This window comes from Blennius ocellaris (genome assembly GCF_963422515.1).
Source record: "Blennius ocellaris genome assembly, chromosome: 14".
NCBI classification, from domain to species: Eukaryota; Metazoa; Chordata; class Actinopteri; order Blenniiformes; family Blenniidae; genus Blennius; species Blennius ocellaris.
The window spans coordinates 25,489,499-25,508,470 of record NC_137663.1 but is presented as its reverse complement, the minus strand read 5'-3'; the positions used below and the strand labels follow the sequence as shown (position 1 = coordinate 25,508,470).

The following is an 18,972-nucleotide window of genomic DNA, read 5'->3' as shown; positions in this document are numbered from 1 at the left end:
CGATTTTTCACACAATTGAAGTCTGAAGCAGTTTCTTCCCTCCAACCCGCTGCCTCGTCTCCGTCTGCAGACTCCGTTAAGGTTCGAGGCATATTCTTCACCCCGTCCCTCGATGAGACTTTTCAAGCACAGGAGTCCATTCAAAGTGCTCCCCTTTCATACGCCCGTCAGGAAACGAAAGCGAAATGAATAGAAATGCCCCCACTGGCTGCCGGGCCCGGGCCGGGCCATGTGACCAACTGTTTATGCTCCAGATAAACAACCCCCGTGTTATGCATGGCGCTCTGGATTCTTCAAATCCGACTCCGTCCCCCAAAGGAAGGATTCCTGCTCGGCATTTTCTATGTGATTTATTCTATTGTCCCGGGTCCTCCGGCCACGGCCGCCCCGCGGCCCCGTCCCTCTGCCATCAGCTCCGACAATCCCGGCCTTTGTCTTTGCAATGAGAAGCGGCATTCTTCCAGTGGGGGGTGACCTCCTCTGTCTCCCGCAGGGGCTGGCACTGAGGACGCGACCCTTCCCCGGGGGGATTGGATGGCACCCACCGGACGCCGTGAACCCAATCCGCCCGTCGTCGCCCCGACCCGCGAGCGTCAAACGCAAAGAGGGGGAGAGCGAGAGAGAGAGAGAACTGTCGCTTCATCAACGCCGTAGATCTGTGGCTCTTCCTTCATCTCTGTGAGTACCCCTCTTATCGCAAGTTCTAATTTGGATTTCCGCGATTTTGCGAACGGTCACGTCACCGGGTGGATGCGAAACGCAACAGAACTCAAAAAGTTTCCCCCCGCAGCGCGAGCAGACGGAGGCGCGAGACGGATGAAGGTACCGAGGTGTGAAACTCTTCATCCTTCAAATCCCCGAGCGGCGCCGTGTTAGAATTCCAAAGCGTCCGCAGATCAAGGCGGCCCGGCTCAACGTCGACACTTCAAACCACTTGAAAGGGATGAGCGCAAACATAAGAACATCAAAAAAAAAAAAAAAAAAGCAGAGGGGGAAATGCGTCAGATTACCTGCAGCCGTCTGTCACACACACACACACACGCACACGCACACACACACACACACACACACACACACACACACACAGAACTATTTTTCATCTTTCTCAAAAGGATGAGCTTTGCCACGAGGAGTCGGACTCTGGATACCCTTATGAGTCGGATATCAAACACGATTTCGTCGCCCCGTCGTTAACACAAACAACATTAGTATGGATTCCTCAGCCGAGACGGGATTTATGTCACTGAGGGGTCCGACACCAAGAGAGAACTATTTATAGGTTTCGCAGGCTGTGTCACACATTTTAAAAGACGCTTCGCGAGGCACTGTGGATCTTTTTCAGCGCCGACTTGAATGCCTGGCCGAATCGTCACTCCAGTCCAGTTATCACACCTTGTACCGCCAAATTATGTAATAATGGTGCAATATGGAATCCCGTAGTACATTTTAACCCCGTTTATGTAATGACGTCGCATTTTGCAATAACATTCTTGAACACATTTTGCAGCAGTGACGTTCACAGAAGCTGCCGTACGGGAGGACAGAGACGCAGTAACGCAGAGAAGTCCCTTATATGCTAAAGGCACCAGGTGCAGACAATCACACACTCAGGCACAGGTGGAAGACGTCAGGGCAGGAGAGCAGCAATCAGACACGAGGAATGAAGCCTGGGAGCTTCAATCCAGAGACAGTTAGGCCACGTCTGTGCTTGAAAAGACTGTGATTTTACTTTGCGTTTGTGCCGCACATTTACACATGAACGCTACGAGTCTCCACAAATGACGATTTCTAAAAAAAACAAAACTCCAAGATTTACATAAAACTGTGTGTCTCCGGTTGCCTCTCAAGGGGTTTATGTCACAATTTGTAAATTTGTGGGGTTTTTTTTTCAAGGATTTTGCAGAAACTGACATTTTCCCCTCTACTTTAATGAGACATTTATACATTAGTTAATTTTTTAAAAACCCAACACATTCAGCTCTATTAAAGACGCCCGAATTCAGGCCAAATATACAGAATGAACAGGTTTTACAGTTTCTCCTTGGAGTGAAGCTTTCTCAGAAAAAAAAGAAAATTACATCAAAGCATGTTGCCGTCCCCTGTAGCTCCATAATGAAACAAGGACATTGACAATTGAAAAGCAGGAATAGACAGAGTGATGGATGTGAGAAAGAAAGATTTTGCACTCATGAAAATAAGAATATAAAATACACTACAGAAAGTGAACTAAAACTGAACTAACATTTGTTTGACAGCCATGTTTTAGACGTTTCCAGATCCGCCTCATGATGCGAGTGTACGAGATATGTGTTCCTGCAGTACAGTGTCAGTGCCTCGTGAGAGTGTAGAGGGGTCAGATGCGTATAATTTATCAGAATTATTCCTCCTTTTGTTGCTCGCCGGGCCCCTTCTTCAATGGCCGATCTGGTTCGGTGCTCAAATACAGTACGGGCGGTGTGTTTACAGCCCGGCTGAGGAAAACAACGCTGCGTTTTGTGGCTGATCAAACATATATTCTTGACCTGACGAGGTTTTGGAAAAATGCCCCTTAAAAATGCCGTAGAAACTGTGAGTGAAAATCCACTTCAGCTTGTTTATTTGTTGGATTTGTTTGTTTATTGACTCATCTACCCCCCGTGGAGGTCATTAACAAATAATCCCCCCTCTGTGCTTAGCCACTCAGCTCTTCTGCTGAGCAGTGTCGAAAAACTTGTCGTTGCGTTTCGGGAGTCCGTTTCCATGACAACAGTGCTCGGAGTGAGTGAGCCGGACCGGTAAAATAGTGCTATAATGACCTTTACTTTAAAATGTTGAAGTTTTCCTTTGTTGTGGCGAAGAATGATGAAAACATCTGTATTGTGACAAAAAATAAATAAATCACTATGGAAAATGACAACCATCTCAACATAAAAATTTTTTATTTCAACGTTTTGGTGCAAAATACAGTGAAATGTCAAAAATGGCTGCTGCATTATGCAGGGTTTTTTAATTTTTATTTAATTCACTGTCAATTAACAGCATGACTTTGAGGCTGTAGTTTCATAGCAACAAGGTAACTGTCTTTCATGGCAGCATCACTAATTTCTCAGCTTAGGTGTTGTGTAACAATGATAATAGATTCTTCTTCTTCTTATTATTATTATTAGTAGAAGTAGTAGTAGAAGTAGTAGTAGTAGTAATGGTTGTAGCTGCTTGTAGTTTTATTTAGTGTTATGTCTGGATCTGCTGTCCTTATCTTACTGATGTGGTGTTGAAATTCAGCAAATAATAACTTGGCATGTGAATATAATGTGTCTGCACCTTTGCCAGTTTCAACACATATTCAAATACACAAATGACAGATATTTCAGTAGTAGTTTTAATTTTACAGAACTGGGCATCGAAGAACAGTCATACATGCTTTCTGTATAACAAACATTCTCTTCAAGGCATAGATGTTATGAATGTCAGAGCTGTATACAGTCCACCAACTCTACACTGGACCCGAGTCATTGGATCTTTTAGAAAGAATTATATATTGATATTATGGACTGTTCCTGAAACATTAAAGCAACACAAAAACTGTGTTAGGACATCACTGGGTGTGACTTTGATGTAATGGCTTTGGTCCCAAGATCAAAGCCATTACATCACTGGGTGTGACTTTGATGTAATGGCTTTGGTCCCAATATCAAAGCCATTACATCAAAGTAATGAACTTTTTGCAATGACCTCACATGATAGCAGCAATTGAGCCTTTCATGTGCAGACGCCACAAGCTTTTAAACTGCAGACCTGCAAAGACGAGCACCATTTTGCACAGTAGCCACCACGTGACATAGTGTTGTTTTGAAAAAGTTTTGAGAGAAATGGCTGAAAAAGTGAGAGAAAGTTTTAAACAGGGCCCTCCTGTGGCTCCGAAGCCGAACGCCGCTCATGTGAGGATGATGCGCTGCCGTATCAATGAACTCACGAACCAACGTCGGGAATTATTCCGACAAAAAAATCCTTTCAATTGCCCAGAATTAGCGCTAGTTGAAGAGGAGCTGAAGGTGAAATTGTCCACACTGAAGGCTCTCATGATGAATTCTGGATTGTTGGAGGCAGAACGACAGAGGGAGGCCAAGGCCTCCTCAGGCAGCGAGTCACATCAAACGACAGAGACGGACTTAAAACAAGAGGCGATCCAGCAGCTCGGTGGCAGCCAAGAAGCCAATGCTGAACTGCAGAAGGAGAATGAGAGACCCTCGGCGACGCTGCACTTCGCCTGTGCAACCGCAGCTGAATTAAAAGGTCAGGGGAAGAAGGAGACCCTCCACAATAAGTACAAAGGTCTCCAGAAGGAGAATGAGTCTCTGCAGGGGGAGAAGGAGACCCTCCACAATAAGTACAAAGGCCTCCAGAAGGAGAATGAGTCTCTGCAGGGGGAGAAGGAGTCCCTCCACAATAAGTACAAAGGCCTCCAGAAGAAGAATGAGTCTATGCAGGAGGAGAAGGAGACCCTCCACAATACCTACAAAGCCCTGCAGGAGGAGAGGGAGTCTCTGCAGGAGGCGAAGGAGACCCTCCACAACAAGTACAAAGGCCTCCAGAAGGAGAATGAGTCTCTGCAGGGGAAGAAGGATATCCTCCACAATAAGTACAAAGGTCTCCAGAAGGAGAATGAGTCTCTGCAGGGGGAGAAGGAGACCCTCCACAATAAGTACAAAGGCCTCCAGAAGGAGAATGAGTCTCTGCAGGGGGAGAAGGAGTCCCTCCACAATAAGTACAAAGGCCTCCAGAAGAAGAATGAGTCTATGCAGGAGGAGAAGGAGACCCTCCACAATACCTACAAAGCCCTGCAGGAGGAGAGGGAGTCTCTGCAGGAGGCGAAGGAGACCCTCCACAACAAGTACAAAGGCCTCCAGAAGGAGAATGAGTCTCTGCAGGGGAAGAAGGATATCCTCCACAATAAGTACAAAGGCCTCCAGAAGGAGAATGAGTCTCTGCAGGGGGAGAAGGAGTCCCTCCACAATAAGTACAAAGGCCTCCAGAAGGAGAATGAGTCTCTGCAGGGGGAGAAGGAGACCCTCCACAATAAGTACAAAGGCCTCCAGAAGGAGAATGAGTCTCTGCAGGGGGAGAAGGAGACCCTTCACAATAACTACAAAGCCCTGCAGGAGGAGAGGGAGTCTCTGCAGGAGGAGAACGAGTCTCTGCGGCAGGAGAAGGAGGCCATCCACAATAAGTACAAAGCCCTGCAGAAGAAGGGGGAGTCTCTGCAGGAGGAGAAGGAGTCTCTGCAGCAGGAGAAGGAGTCTCTGCAGGAGGAGAAGGAGTCTCTGCAGGAGGAGAACGAGTCTCTGCAGGAGGAGAACAAGAGCCTCCAAACTCAGTGGAATGCCCTGCTGGCTGAGAAGACCAGGCTGGAGGAGGACAAAAAGCTCTTAGAGGAGCAACTCCAGGCCAAGAAAAAGAAGAAAAAAGGTTTCTGGAGGCGACTCTTCAGATGGTGGTGAACAATGACAGTAGAGAGAAGAAGGCCAGAGAGACAGTGGAAGAGGCCAAGAAGGTTTCAGAGGTCGGCGAACCCCACGACAACTAAAGAGAGATCGAAGAGTGGAACGAGGAACACATGCAGCTGGCAAGGAAAGAAAGAGAGAGAGAGAGAAGAAAGTGAAAAAGAAAGAAGGATGGTTCCAGATAGGTAAAAGGTGACCAACAGAGGAGGAGCTTGCTGTGGGACCGGTCATTTCTACTACCTGCCGAGACAAAGACGTCCTCCTTCAGGATTGGTCCACATGGCTCTGAGCGCAGCGGGAACCCGGAACCAAGCGGCGAGGTATAAAAACACCCGCGAAGGTAACTTCTGTCTCTTCAAAGTCGAAATCTGCGTCGAGACGGACGCACCTTTTCGCACGGAGACGAAGTACCACGTGTACACGCTGACCGGGCCCCGGAGTTCCTTCACCTCGCTGGACGAGCCGAGAACCGTCCGTGGAATCACCTTTGTTTTTCCCTTTTTCTTTTTTTCTTTCTCTTCTCCGGATCCTGAGTGTGCGCTGCAACCGCATACCTTCCTGCATGCTGACCTGAAATCCCGCTTCTTCTCCCCCCTCCTCATAAGAAGCCCTGATCATGCCTCGGATCATCCCGTGGACTTTTTCCCCCTGTCCACAAACAGTTCAGGTTATTTCTCTGGGACGCCAGAGAACCCGCCCGCCGCCGTCATTTCTACTACCTGCCGAGACAAAGACGTCCAGATCAGACTCTTCAGAAAACATGAATCCACTGAAACTCATTCATGTGGGTTTACTCCATGGGCTCTGGTTTCCCCACAACTCTGGCTCCCAATGTTTTGATAACGATCCGATCGATGAAGATGCATACTTCGCCGAGAATTAAATATTCGCAGACAAGATCATCATCAGACCGCGCATAGATGTACTGGCATTTCCAGACACCTTCCTTTTTGAGCGGTACTGTTTTACTGCAGAGACCATTATGTACATCCACAGCTTAATCGCTCCGTACATTAGCAACATCACCAGCCGTAGCCATGCCCTAAAAAGGTTTTTAGCAAACTTTGTTGTTTTCCCTGGAGTGAAAACTTCAAGAGTCATCAAGGAGGAGTTCCACAGGATTGCAGGTAAATGATGAGATCCATTAAATAAATATTAAATAACATTCTGTTTATGATATTGCGCTGCGATCTTAGAGTGGGAGTAGTAATTTTCTTGTCTTTCAGGATTCCCAAATGTGATAGGCTGCATCGATGGAACGCACATCCCCGTCAAAGCTCCTTCACAAAATGAGGCAGATTTTGTGAACAGGAAGTCCATTCACTGCATAAATGTGCAGGTACATGAGGATTGATTGTTTCAGAATGTTAAAGATAAAGAGCGCATCATAGTTAAACATCTGTTCTTCTGTGCACCATCCAGATCATATGTGATGCTGCAAACATCATAACCAATGTGGAGGCCAAGTGGCCTGGGTCTGTACACGACTCACGGATGTACCACAAGTCAGACCTCAGCACCAGACTGCAACGTGGTGAGTAGCCTCAGGATTTGCACAACATAATTCACCTATCTCCCTCATGCATATCATTTAATGTGTCCACTTGACATTATAGGAGAGTTTGATGGCCTTCTGCTGGGTGATAAGGGTTACCCATGCCAACCCCGGCTGCTGACCCCTTACCCAGACCCTGAACCACGCTCTCCAACAGAACTTCAACCGGCCTCCCCGCAGGACAAGAGCCGTCAGCTATGCAGGACGGCAGAACTGTCAGAGACACCATATGCCCTCATCACCAACACCATCACCACCAACACCACCACCACCAAATAAAGACATGATGCACAATTCATTTAGTCTTCTTTATTTCCTACAAATACAAGAGCTGGTTTAGTTAATGTAGTTAGTAGTTAGCATAATTCACCTGGGACTGTACACCCACCCTTAACTTGTGCTCCAGTAGCACAAGTTAGCAAAGATCTGCCTTTCTAATCTGGTGGTCCAAGTCCTGCATTTCCTTAGCAGTTTTTTTCCATCTTCTGGAGCAGGTGGAGTCTATAGATCTGTTTTACAGATAACCGGGAAGACACAAGGAGGACATTCAATTATTACAGTTGGACATGAATTCCACAGAATGAACCTCTGGTGTTTACTGAACATTACTGGACAAATGATGATTTCAGTTTGTCCACATTTTGCTAAAAAAAAAAAAAAATGTTGCTGGAGAGCACATTTGGGAACTCTAAGGTTTAATTTTTAAGATTTCCTTAAATTTTTCACTAGTCTTGATGAGTGTGCCAAATGGCGTCAGAGATGGAAGAACAATAAGAACAAATAAAAAACAACAACAATAATAATAATAATAATAATAATAATACATCTTACACTAAAACTCAATAAAATGATGCTAATTAAGATCAAAGATCAAAGCAGGGTTCAAAAGGTTGGTACAAAACCATTAAAAAGACAAACAGTTGAGGATCATAGGCCTTTGCAAACAGAAGACCCACGGCTTTGACCAACGCTTTTGACGCCTCTGACAGGAAACGGCACAGTGCGCAGTGGTTAACACGCTTTCCTCACAACAACCTTACCCCCGGTTTGATTCCAGAACTACGACTTTAAGGATGACGTCTGGTTTCTGTCAGAGTTTGTCCACAAACGTTCCATTCTCCTGCCTTCGTGTTGACGTCTGCTCGCTCCCGTTAGCGGAGGAAGGACCGACTGGGCACGGTGCAGAAAATCATTTTCCTCTGTGCACATCCGATTTATTTCAGGAATATAGGGAGCGTTCCAGGTCACACTGACTTTCTGTTTTTTTTTTTTTCCCCACCTCATGCTTCAGTATCGTTTGTCTGTGGTTGTTTTCCACCGCGACTTTAAAAATGAAGAGGAGGTGGGGCGGATTCACAGCTCCTCGGCCTGATGCGTGCAGATAATCAGCTTGTCTGTATGAATGACACACTGTTTTGAACACGACCCCATTAATCCCATCCTGATGTGGTTAATTAGCTGTCTTGACCTTTGATCTCAGACTGAGGTTGATCCTTTTTAATCAAGGATTAATTACGTCTAAAGACTTGTGATTAGGCATCAGAGGAGCCGTTTCATGGAGGGAGGCCCGAACGGAGGGGAAACAAAAGGGATGGATCAAGAGTGGATCACGGAGAGTGTATCACGGAGAGTGTATCAAGGAGAGTGGATCACGGAGAGTGTATCACGGAGAGTGTATCACGGAGAGTGTATCACGGAGAGTGTATGACGGAGTGTATCACGGAGTGTATCATGGAGAGTGTATCATGGAGAGTGTATCATGGAGAGTGGATCACGGAGAGTGTAATCACGGAGAGTGTATCACAGAGAGTGTATCACGGAGTGTATCACGGAGAGTGGATCACGGATCCGTGCGAAGACCGCAGAAGACGACGATTGAATGTCGATAAAAGTTACCACAAGTGCTTCGTCCTGAATCGTGTCCGGAACGAGCCTGTCCAGCAACAAACACTCCGGAGCATGAACCCATCACCATCATCGGTCCGACCAAAGCAAGCGACCGATGATGCAGCTTCAACAAAACTGTGAAATAATGTCAACTGTTCTCTCTCTGCAGGGTCAGAAGGTGCTGCTGAATTTGTTCGACACATCCGGAGCAGAGCAGCGTCAGTCGGTGGGATGGCAGCGAGGATTTGCAATAAACAAAGGTAGGAACCGAGGAGTTAATAAAGCGGGGGGTATCAAAGATAAAGCCCCCGCAGGAGGCTCCAGTCAAAGCAAACGATTTCAATAAAGAAACTTGTTTTAGCACGTGTTTGCGGCTCCTGAACTAAAATGTGTTTGACTCTCCCGGTCTAAAGTTCACAGCACTAAAGTATCTGGATCTGTTTGGAGTTCTTTCTGTTTTCATCGTCGCCTCGTCGGAAATCAACGACGGAGCCGCAGCATCATGTCGGTTATAAGATGTGAACCATCAAGAAAGAAGGCAGAACACCACTTAAACAAAAATTCTCAAATAATCAAATCGTGTTTAATCAGGACAACTCGCGGTGGATGTAGGACGTAGGGGGCAGTAGAGAGGCGTGTGTGTTCTCACTTGAAACGGAGCCTTATTTGATATTGTTTGTCTCAAAAAACAAAAACAAACAAAAAAACAAGCCTCTTAGAATCTCTGTCCAATTTACATCCTTTATATTTTTTTCATTTTGTCACAATGTGTTTTTTTATGTCATGTTTTCCTGGACGTTTTGATTATTAATGGGGGGGAAAAAAATATTTACAATATCGGAATGCAAATTTTTTAGAACTGAATTCATTGTTTAATAAAACGTATGACACAAAAATGGGGCTATAACCCGTGAACTTCATTTTTCCTCTCTGTTTGGTGACGTTACGAGACTTGAAGCTGAACTGCAGCCTCACACAAACACAAGCATTTGCATTTTTCCAGGCCTGGGAGCCATTTTCAACGCGTTTCTCCGTGGCTCTGGAATCACGGACCCTCCAAACCAAACGAGACCATTTTTCACTTGACGACATCGTGGCGTGTAAACAGAGGGGCCTGCGCTTGATTGACGCCTTCTAAATTGCATTAATCCAGTTCATCCAGAATGCAGTAGCATGCGCTCGTGTGCAAAGAGTGAAATTACTCATCGGTTACTTTTCTGCCTCGGCTCGAGGCTTGTTCCCACGTCTGTCAGTGCAACAGCCTCAGAATGTGGTGCGAACAGAGGGAAATAAAACCAAAAAAACCCAACAAATCACACCAGTGCATGTAAGTTTAATTCAATGTGAAAGTAACACAGACAACATGTGAGTCTGACACTGTGGCCTTTCTTCAAGCCGTTCCTTCATTTTGCTCCGTGTCGTCCAGAGGAGGTCGGAGCGCTCACAGTGCTTTCCCGGCCTCCATAGCGTCGACTCATCGCGGCTTCTTTATCGGGACGCCTCCTTTTCCGCGGGGGGGGGGGGGGGGGGGGGGACCGGCGCATTGTGAGGGTCCATTAGACGAAGCGGCTCGTCCACTGGGCTAAATATAACCCTGAAAGCAGATCCTTGTAACGGAAGTCTGGCGGCGAACGCATTAGACCGACCCCCCACTCCCCTCCTCCTCCTCCCCCTCCCCCGAACGTGCGGCGCTCCATTAAACGGGCGATCAGAAGTTTAACTTGAACGATTAAATATTTGATGGCGGCCCCCTGTGTTGTGTCCCGGCAGGTAGTGACACGCCCCCGGCGTGACTCTGGAGATGCCGAAGAGACGAGACATCGTCGCCATCGTTCTGATCGTGTTGCCGTGGACGCTGCTCATCACCGTTTGGCACCAGAGCGCCGTCGCCCCTCTGCTCGCCACCAGAAAGGGTAAAGAAAAAAAGAAAAAAGAAAAGATAACCGCAAGCGTCCGTGCTGCCGATTTTATCAGATAACGAACATTTTTTTTTGGTTCCGACAGTATTTGCTTAGGCGTTTGTGGCTCGTGAGGTGAATCTTTGTCTGCGTTTTCTAACCCGAAGGTAAAAGTGTCGCGCGTCGTTGCACACAGGAAGTGGTGCCCCGTTACCGTGCCTGATAGCAATCTCCCATCCTGGAGAGTCTGCTTGGTTTCATGCGGTTTAATCGAATTATCTCTGCAAGATAAGGAACGTACGCTGCGAGTATGAGGCCCCACTAACCCCCCCTCGGGACAGAAAAAAATTGTTGACAAATTAAAAAGGACTTTTGTGGCTTGAAATCACAACACGTGCATTTAAAAACTCCACATGCTTTTTACAACTGGGAAGTTGTAAAGTGACCGTAGGCTATGTTTTGATTGAAATCTATCTTAATGCCACTTCTCTCTGCTGGTATTACAACCACTTCCAACTTTTTTTTTTTTTAACACGTCCTTATGAAGTTTATGAAGCATTTGTATAAAACAGAATTCTTTTGCATTAAATTGGTCATTATCGTGTGCAATTTTCACAACGTGGGGCTGATAGCTGCTGTAACAGTTCTGCTTTAATCTGCCTAAAATAATCTCTCACAAAATCGGTGGCACGGAAAAATAAAAAAAGAAGTAAAATAGCTGGAACGACTCAATGATTGGAATACTGGCTCTTTTGCGCTGGGATTTTTGAGTATTAAGCATTACTGGATGAATATATATATATACAGTGGTATGAAAAAGTTTGGGCACCCCTGTAAATTTTCATGATTTTGCTTTATAAATCATTGGTTGTTTGAATAAAAAAATTCCAGTTAAATATATCTTATAGGAGACAAACACAGTGCTATTTGAGAAGTGAAATAAAGTTTATATGATTTACAGAAAGTGTGCAAGAATTATTTAAACAAAATTAGGCATGTGCATAAATTTAGGCATCACAAAAGAAAAATGACTCAATATTTTGTGCATCCTCCTTTTTCAGAAATAACAGCCTTTAAACGCTTCCTATAGCTTCCAGTTAGGCTCTGGATTCTGGTGGAAGGTATTTAAGGCCTCCTTAAATAGCCTTTCTCATGATTGGACTCACCTGTGTATGGAGGTCAAGGGTCACTGAGGTTACCAAACCAATCTTGAGTTCCAATAATTAGTGCTAAAAGTATTAAAATCAATAAGATATAAGGGTGCCTAAATGTATGCACATGCCTAATTTTGTTTAAATAATTCTTGCACACTTTCTGTGAATCACATAAACTTTATTTCACTTCTCAAATATCACTGTGTTTGTCTCTTATAAGATATATTTAACTGGAATTTTTTATCCAAACAACCAATGATTTATAAAGGAAAATTATGAAAATTTACATGGGTGCCCAAACGTTTTCATACCACTGTATATATATATATAAATCGTTATTTATATACAACACAGTGATTTTAAGACATTTTTATAGATAAAATCCAACAATTCTACATGAAGAAGAAGAAGAATAGAGCTTTATTCCTCCCCAGGGGGAAACACAAACTTACAACAGCTCAAGGTAAAAAGGTGCAGAAATTATAAATTAAAGAATTAAAATATGTAAACATATGTAAATATCTAAACAAGAGCAAAAAAAAGAAAAATAATAATAAAACAATCCAGTAAGAAAAGAAATCCTCTAAAAATAGAGTAAATTAACAGAATTGATATACACACAGTGTAGAAGGTAGAAACTGAGATGTACTCAGTGCAGGTGTAAACGCTACATGAGAAGAATGTAGGACATTTACAGTGAGTTGTTAAATATCAACAACATATAAATATGTTGGGATGAATGACTTCTAATGCTCAGAGACGTGGGATACACATTTTCGGAGAGGATCAGTAGAAAGAATACATAAATGAATATAATGCATTTATCAATAAATTGCTTTTTCTGGGGTGTAAAAAAAACTACCAACAGCGCCCACTATTGGCCCAACATGAAAACCACTTCACGTTGTCTGAAACAAAAAGGCCAGTAGCAGGGTTCGAATTACAACGTGGCTTTCGGGGGAGCCCTATTTTCCGATCAGACCTCTCAAGTTTGTAGAATAGGTATGCGTGAGATTTTATTTTGCGTGCGCGCATGTAAAAAAATGTGCTTGGCAAGCCACGGCGCTTCAGCACCCGGTAGACGGATCAAAGCTGCCAAATAGAACAGAAAATCGTCTCAGATAGACCTATCTTCTGCGGTGGACATCCACCCTTGAGCGAATAAACTCACAACATTGACATAATTTTATTACTATTATTTATTTCAGGAACCTGATGAAGCTTAACCCATAGAAAATATAAATATATATGCGAAAATTGCCAGTGTTTTTAGAGCTCCCCCTAAATTTTTCAAATTAGGCTTTCAGGGGAGCCCAGCTCCCCTTAGCTCCCCCGTAATTCGAACTCTGGCCAGCAGGCCCCGACAAACGGTTTGTTTCGCCGGTTTCTAGACGTCCGGCGCGATGGCCCGCCCAACTCCAGGAGCACCTTCGGCGTCAGGGAGTCCTGCTCCCTCCAGAACCGGGACGTGGTGGAGGTGGTGCGCACCGAGTTCGTGTACAGCCGGCCGCCGCCGTGGTCGGACGCCCTGCCCACCATCCACGTGGTCACGCCCACCTACGGCCGGCCGGTGCAGAAGGCGGAGCTGACCCGCATGGCCAACACCCTGCTGCACGTGGCCAACCTGCACTGGATGCTGGTGGAGGACTCCCCGAGGAGGACGCCGCTGGTCGGCCGCCTCCTCCGCGACACCGGCCTCAACTACACCCACCTCAACGTGGAGACGCCGAGGAACTACAAGGCGCGCGGCGACGTCAGGGACCCCAGGATTCCCCGCGGCACCATCCAGAGGAACCTGGCGCTGCGCTGGCTGCGGGAGGCCTTCAGCCTGAACGGCAGCCAGAACGGCGTCGTCTACTTCGGGGACGACGACAACACCTACAGCCTGGAGCTGTTTGAGGAGGTGAGGAGGGTTTTTTTTTTTTTAATCGTCGTAATTATGACATATTATCTCACAATTAGGAGCTTTTTGTTGACAGTGCTCATAGTTCTGACAATATCTTAACAATTATAAATGAGATATTATCTCATAATTAGGATATAATTATGTCGTAAATTCAGAAAAGCAGAACAAATTTTTGGTTTGTTATTAAAATATTGTCACAACGAGGCTTGGAAATGAGCACTGCAAACAAAAACAATGACTGCTAATTACAATGTATTTTTTTTTTAATACAACAGCATTAATTATGAGATAATTATCTCATCAATTCCAAAAAAATTCAGAAAACTGTTATCTTTATTCATTCAGAAAAACAGAGTGGATTTTAAATATGTTTCATGTGAATGCAATACGCTTCCATAAGAAATTTTTTTTTATTTTTTTATTTAAAAGGTTTTGGTCTCAATTAAAGGCCAAAAGTGAGAAAAATGTGAAATATTTGAGCAGGAGCGAGAGTTTATTATGAAACCCCTCGACTGTTGCCATTAATTGTACAAAACGTACAAAATGATTGTGTAACACTAACGCTATTAAAAAAAATCTTACAAATTATATTCCCCATAAAATAAATTGTGCACAGAGAATAAACAAACACGACCGTCCAACACACAATTTTTCTAAATCGATGAATGAAAATCAGTTTACAAACTGCAATTATTTTATTTATTTTGTAGGTTTGTTTAGTTTTGAGTTTTGAGTCACCTGGCTGAGGGAGTTGCCTTCTGCGGAATATTAAATTCAGAGTGCAAAGACAAACAAAGCCTTCCTCATGAACGACGAGTTTGTCTGTTGATAAAAAAAAAAAAAAAAAACGGCCGCAACCGGTCGTTTCTGTTTTCCCGTCTTCCAGATGCGCGCCACCAAGAAAGTCTCCGTTTGGCCCGTGGCCTTCGTGGGCGGCCTGCGGTTCGAGTCCCCCAAAGTCAACACCTTGGGCAAGGTGTACGGCTGGAAGACGGTGTTCGACCCCCACCGGCCCTTCGCCATCGACATGGCGGGCTTCGCGGTCAACCTGCGCCTCGTCCTGTCCCGACCTCAGGCTTACTTCAAGCTGCGCGGCGTGAAGGGCGGCTATCAGGAGAGCAGCCTGCTGAAGGAGCTGGTGACCCTCGGCGACCTGGAGCCCAAAGCCGCCAACTGCACCAAGGCAAGCTAGCGCCGCGCCGCGAACGTTTCCTGGCGCCGCAGCATCTCGTCACGCTGACTGACGGACGCTTTGCTCCCAAACCCTGCAGGTCTTAGTGTGGCACACGAGGACCGAGAAGCCTGTGCTGGTGAACGAGGGCAAGAAAGGATTTACAGACTCCAACGTGGAGATATGAAATACTTCGCCCGACGCAGGTACAATAGCGGGTTTGGAATCGGCAAATGACTGCATTCCCGGGAAATGATTGCTTCTTCACATACGTGTCTGACCTGAATTGTTTGTTTTTTTTGGAATGCTTGATGTTTATTTTGGAGTATTGTGCAGAAATAACTGGAAAGATATGTCAGAAATTGATTTTAAATGATAAACTGTTCACATGCGACGGTAATGCGTTGAGAAATATGCTAAACTTGTTACCGCCTGTTAAATCCACATGACGGCAACTATTACCCGGGAGGTCGTCATTTCAAATTAATGTTCTTTTACAGGAAAAAAAACCCAAACTAGACCGGTTAATTATAGTTTTTTTTAAAAACATTTCATGTTCCATCAGCGAATCAGTCATTCACACCAGAATTGAAGTAAAACCAGATTCCGGCTCGGGGGCACCTGCCGAGTACCACCTGAGATTTTCAGGTGGATTGGCGAGCTTGCGACCTAGCATGCCCGTTAGCATGCTAGCAAACATTGTCCGATTGAGCTGAAATTTGGTAGGTGGCCTAATGGGGGCGCTGCGGTCACGAATCACTAGCTAATTGGCTACTTTTGATGCCGTTTTTTCAAAATAAAAGTCCTAAAAAAAATGTTTACATTTTTTAAACTATTACAAAAGGGACCTGCCGTTGGCGAGGTCCCTAATAATAATTATCCATGCTGTAGATGGATGTTGAATAGAAGGAGAGGAAATGATCGGACGGGCAGACAGATTCAAACCCTGGTTCGTGTTTTGGAATCCTCGATTCAATTCGACAAACATAAATGGACGCCTGAGAGAGAAAAGGCCACTGCGACACGTCCGGGAAAGGTTAAATAGGCGCAATGAAAACCGTAATATGATCAAATAGCATGCATGTATTCACAAAGTGATCAGGTGTGAAGGTTTTTATGAATTATTTATTGTCTTGAAGCCAACATACCGAGAGGCTCCTTCCAACAACAGCAGCACATCGACACGGACCAGAACCGTTTGGTTCATTAAGAATTCACTCTGTGATGTAGAATAACCTTGAGCCGACCCTGAAAAGATGAAAGCGTCTGAGCGGTGGCTCCATTGTGGCTTTTCTGCAAACGTGACTGACAATCTCTGCTGCAGTTTGATTCTGCGTCACATTTACTTTAGTTTAAAAAAAAAAAAAAATCTATTACAGTTTGTATAGATGCGATTACAGATCAATTTCAGTTTAGCTGTGAAAGAACAAAAACAAAACGTATCTGCTTGACGTGCTGCTCGTCTGAGTGAGGGAAACAAAGACGGTTAGATTTCTGTCGGGGCGAAGACGCTCGGGTGGCTGCAGAATATCAAGAGCGGGAGTGATGGCGGAGGCACTTAATACCTTTTATTTTGACAGTCACTTTGATAACGGTCCAAGTCGGTGTGTGTGTGGTTTCATTAGAAAAACAAACAGCAGCACCCACTGGTGGCCCGACATGAAAATTACATCGTTTTTAGGATTTCTGCCATTTCTTGATCAACAGACAAACTGGCAATTTGAAAACATCCTGCTTCACTTCGAAGAAAAATGAACAGAATTCAGACTGGTGATTTGTTACCTTGTCGTCTTTCAGGATCGATCGGCGTTCACGGGACCGGGGGGGGGACGAGGGGCCGGTGGACTTTGACGACGCAGAGAACCTGGTCCAGGGTTGAACCGGGACGTCTCGGCGAGGGAAGAGGCTGGTCACTCCCGGGTGCCAGACAGACTGATCTACTCCCAGAGTCCGGACACGAGCCGTGGAGCCGCGGTCGGCGAAGGTACGAACTGCGGGAGCTGCTCCTCAGCGACCGACTGCGTCGTCCAGCCTGGAAGAGCGAGGGGGATTACTGCAGGTCTCGAAGCGCCGGTCGGCGTCGGTACCGTCCCGCTGGACTCACCGTGACCGGATCTATACGCTCTGCTGGGAACAGGAATATTCTCTGATGCACGGTGGGGAGATTCTCTCAGAGGACTGCTGCACCGGCAATTTGTTTTCTGATCTTTGCACTGATTTCACTTTTTTTTTTTTGAGTTTCATGACTTTTATGGATGTGTCTTCTTCTTCTCTTTTTTTACTTGAACATGTTGCATTCTAGAAACACCGGGGCGCAACGCGGAACCTGCTCTGACGCTCCATGCTCATTATTTATACGTGCGAATCGGTAAACCTCAGTTAAAGTGTTTCTGATTGACGCTCTTGAGGCGAGATATTCAGTCGACTTTTAACACCACCCGCGATCACATCCGCAAACTGCTGCTGCGACAACAGGGCCGTCAAACACACATGGCAAAATGGCGCCACAATAACCTCCGATATTCTTTCTTTTCACAGTAAATGTGATGAAAATGTCTGTATTTTCACACAAAAAACAAACAATTACTGCAGAAAAGGACTACAATCTCAACATTAAGCCCATTTGAATGGAACCTTCTGCTGCAAAATAGAATGAAATGTCAAAAATACTGGGTGTTTTTTTTTTTAAACTCCCCCCGACAGCGTGGCTCTGGTGTTAACGCCGGTTTATTGTCTCTCATGACAGCATCATTGAGATCTCAGCTGGAGTCTCAGTGTTTGTGTCGCCACTCGAAAGAAATTTACGTTCTTTGAATTTTTCTTTTACAATTTTCTTGCCGGTTTGTTCAGATCGGAGCCTCTTGAGGTCGTTTTCTGTCCCACTGTAGAAATGTGTCCGTGTTTGAAACGGGATAATTCACTTTAAACACACGTCGCGATGAAGACGGGCCATTAGGTTGATCGCTGGTTCTTTGTTCTCCAGAAGAGGGACACGATTTTACACTAATTCATTCAATAAAAAAATATCAAGGTACAGGCGTTGACCTGCATCGTGTCCCTCATTTCTTGCCCCTCCCACCTTCTTCCATTTGTCCCCTTTGAAGTCTTTGATCTAAAGCAGTGTGGGATCGACGCTCGCCTCAACGCTCAAACATCCTGACCCTGAACCTTTTCCCCGACAGCGTAGTGCCACGTCACTGGGGTTTGGAATTTCAACTGCAAATGAGTGTAACTTATCTTTTATCACTTTCAATCGTCACGATTGTTAAAGTGAAGTTAGTTGGAGGAAGATGCTCTATATTCCTCATGTGGAAGAAGTGGCGACAAAACAAGGCGAGATAATGTGTCAACACTGATGAGCCTCGGAACAAAGTCGGCAGCTGTTTGAAATTCAGAGTGGAGCATTAGATTATATCTGTAATCATTTTAAGAGCGTTCTGAATCCCTCCTCACATCTCAGATCGCAGCTTGATGACAACAGACACTTCAGAAGCAGAGAATAACGTCAAGGACACGACGGGAGAGGGTTTCCACCTGTCACATCTAAAACAACTTGAAGTCACTGACACCCGATCCAAGACTCCATGAAATGACTTCAATGGATCTGAAGGTTTTTAGAAACGTGGAAGGCGGGACGCTTTCCTCTCGTATTTATTAAAAAATAACCTTTTTCCTGTTATTTATTCATGTGCGACTGCTGCTTCTGTCGCCTCTGTTTGCAAGTGTTCATCTGGTTTCATAATGGAAATAAGTTAAAGAAAATGTATATATATTTTTTTTTGTCATTCTGTGTGCGTCTGAGGAGAGTTGGAGTCAAAGTCACCCCTCAGTGAGTAAAGCGTACCTTTAAATTGAGCCTGCTTCTTATTCCGCTCTCCATTTCACAAGACAAAGAGCAGAGGATCGCACACAGAATACCAA

At 45.1% G+C, this 18,972-nt stretch overlaps 1 protein-coding gene across 1 annotated transcript; it reads left to right on the top strand.

The window, feature by feature from the left end:
- Positions 1 to 626: 626 nt before the first annotated feature.
- Positions 627 to 17,925, top strand: LOC308139237 (galactosylgalactosylxylosylprotein 3-beta-glucuronosyltransferase 1-like). The gene is made up of 7 exons (XM_080508601.1): positions 627 to 678; positions 9,092 to 9,182; positions 10,693 to 10,835; positions 13,366 to 13,877; positions 14,767 to 15,063; positions 15,152 to 15,257; positions 16,849 to 17,925. Exons 3-6 carry the CDS (start codon positions 10,724 to 10,726, stop codon positions 15,236 to 15,238), a joined length of 1,008 nt encoding a protein of 335 aa, XP_080364727.1. The 5' UTR covers positions 627 to 678; positions 9,092 to 9,182; positions 10,693 to 10,723; the 3' UTR covers positions 15,239 to 15,257; positions 16,849 to 17,925.
- Positions 17,926 to 18,972: the final 1,047 nt, after the last annotated feature.

What these genes read in the sequence shown, in the direction of transcription:
- LOC308139237 (XM_080508601.1), top strand. Translation starts at nt 10,724, where the DNA reads ATGCCGAAGAGACGAGACATCGTCGCCATCGTTCTGATCGTGTTGCCG. An exon ending in GCCTGGAGCTGTTTGAGGAG is followed by an intron (nt 13,878 to 14,766) that starts GTGAGGAGGGTT and finishes CCCGTCTTCCAG; the next exon opens with ATGCGCGCCACCAAGAAAGT. An exon ending in AAGCCGCCAACTGCACCAAG is followed by an intron (nt 15,064 to 15,151) that starts GCAAGCTAGCGC and finishes CAAACCCTGCAG; the next exon opens with GTCTTAGTGTGGCACACGAG.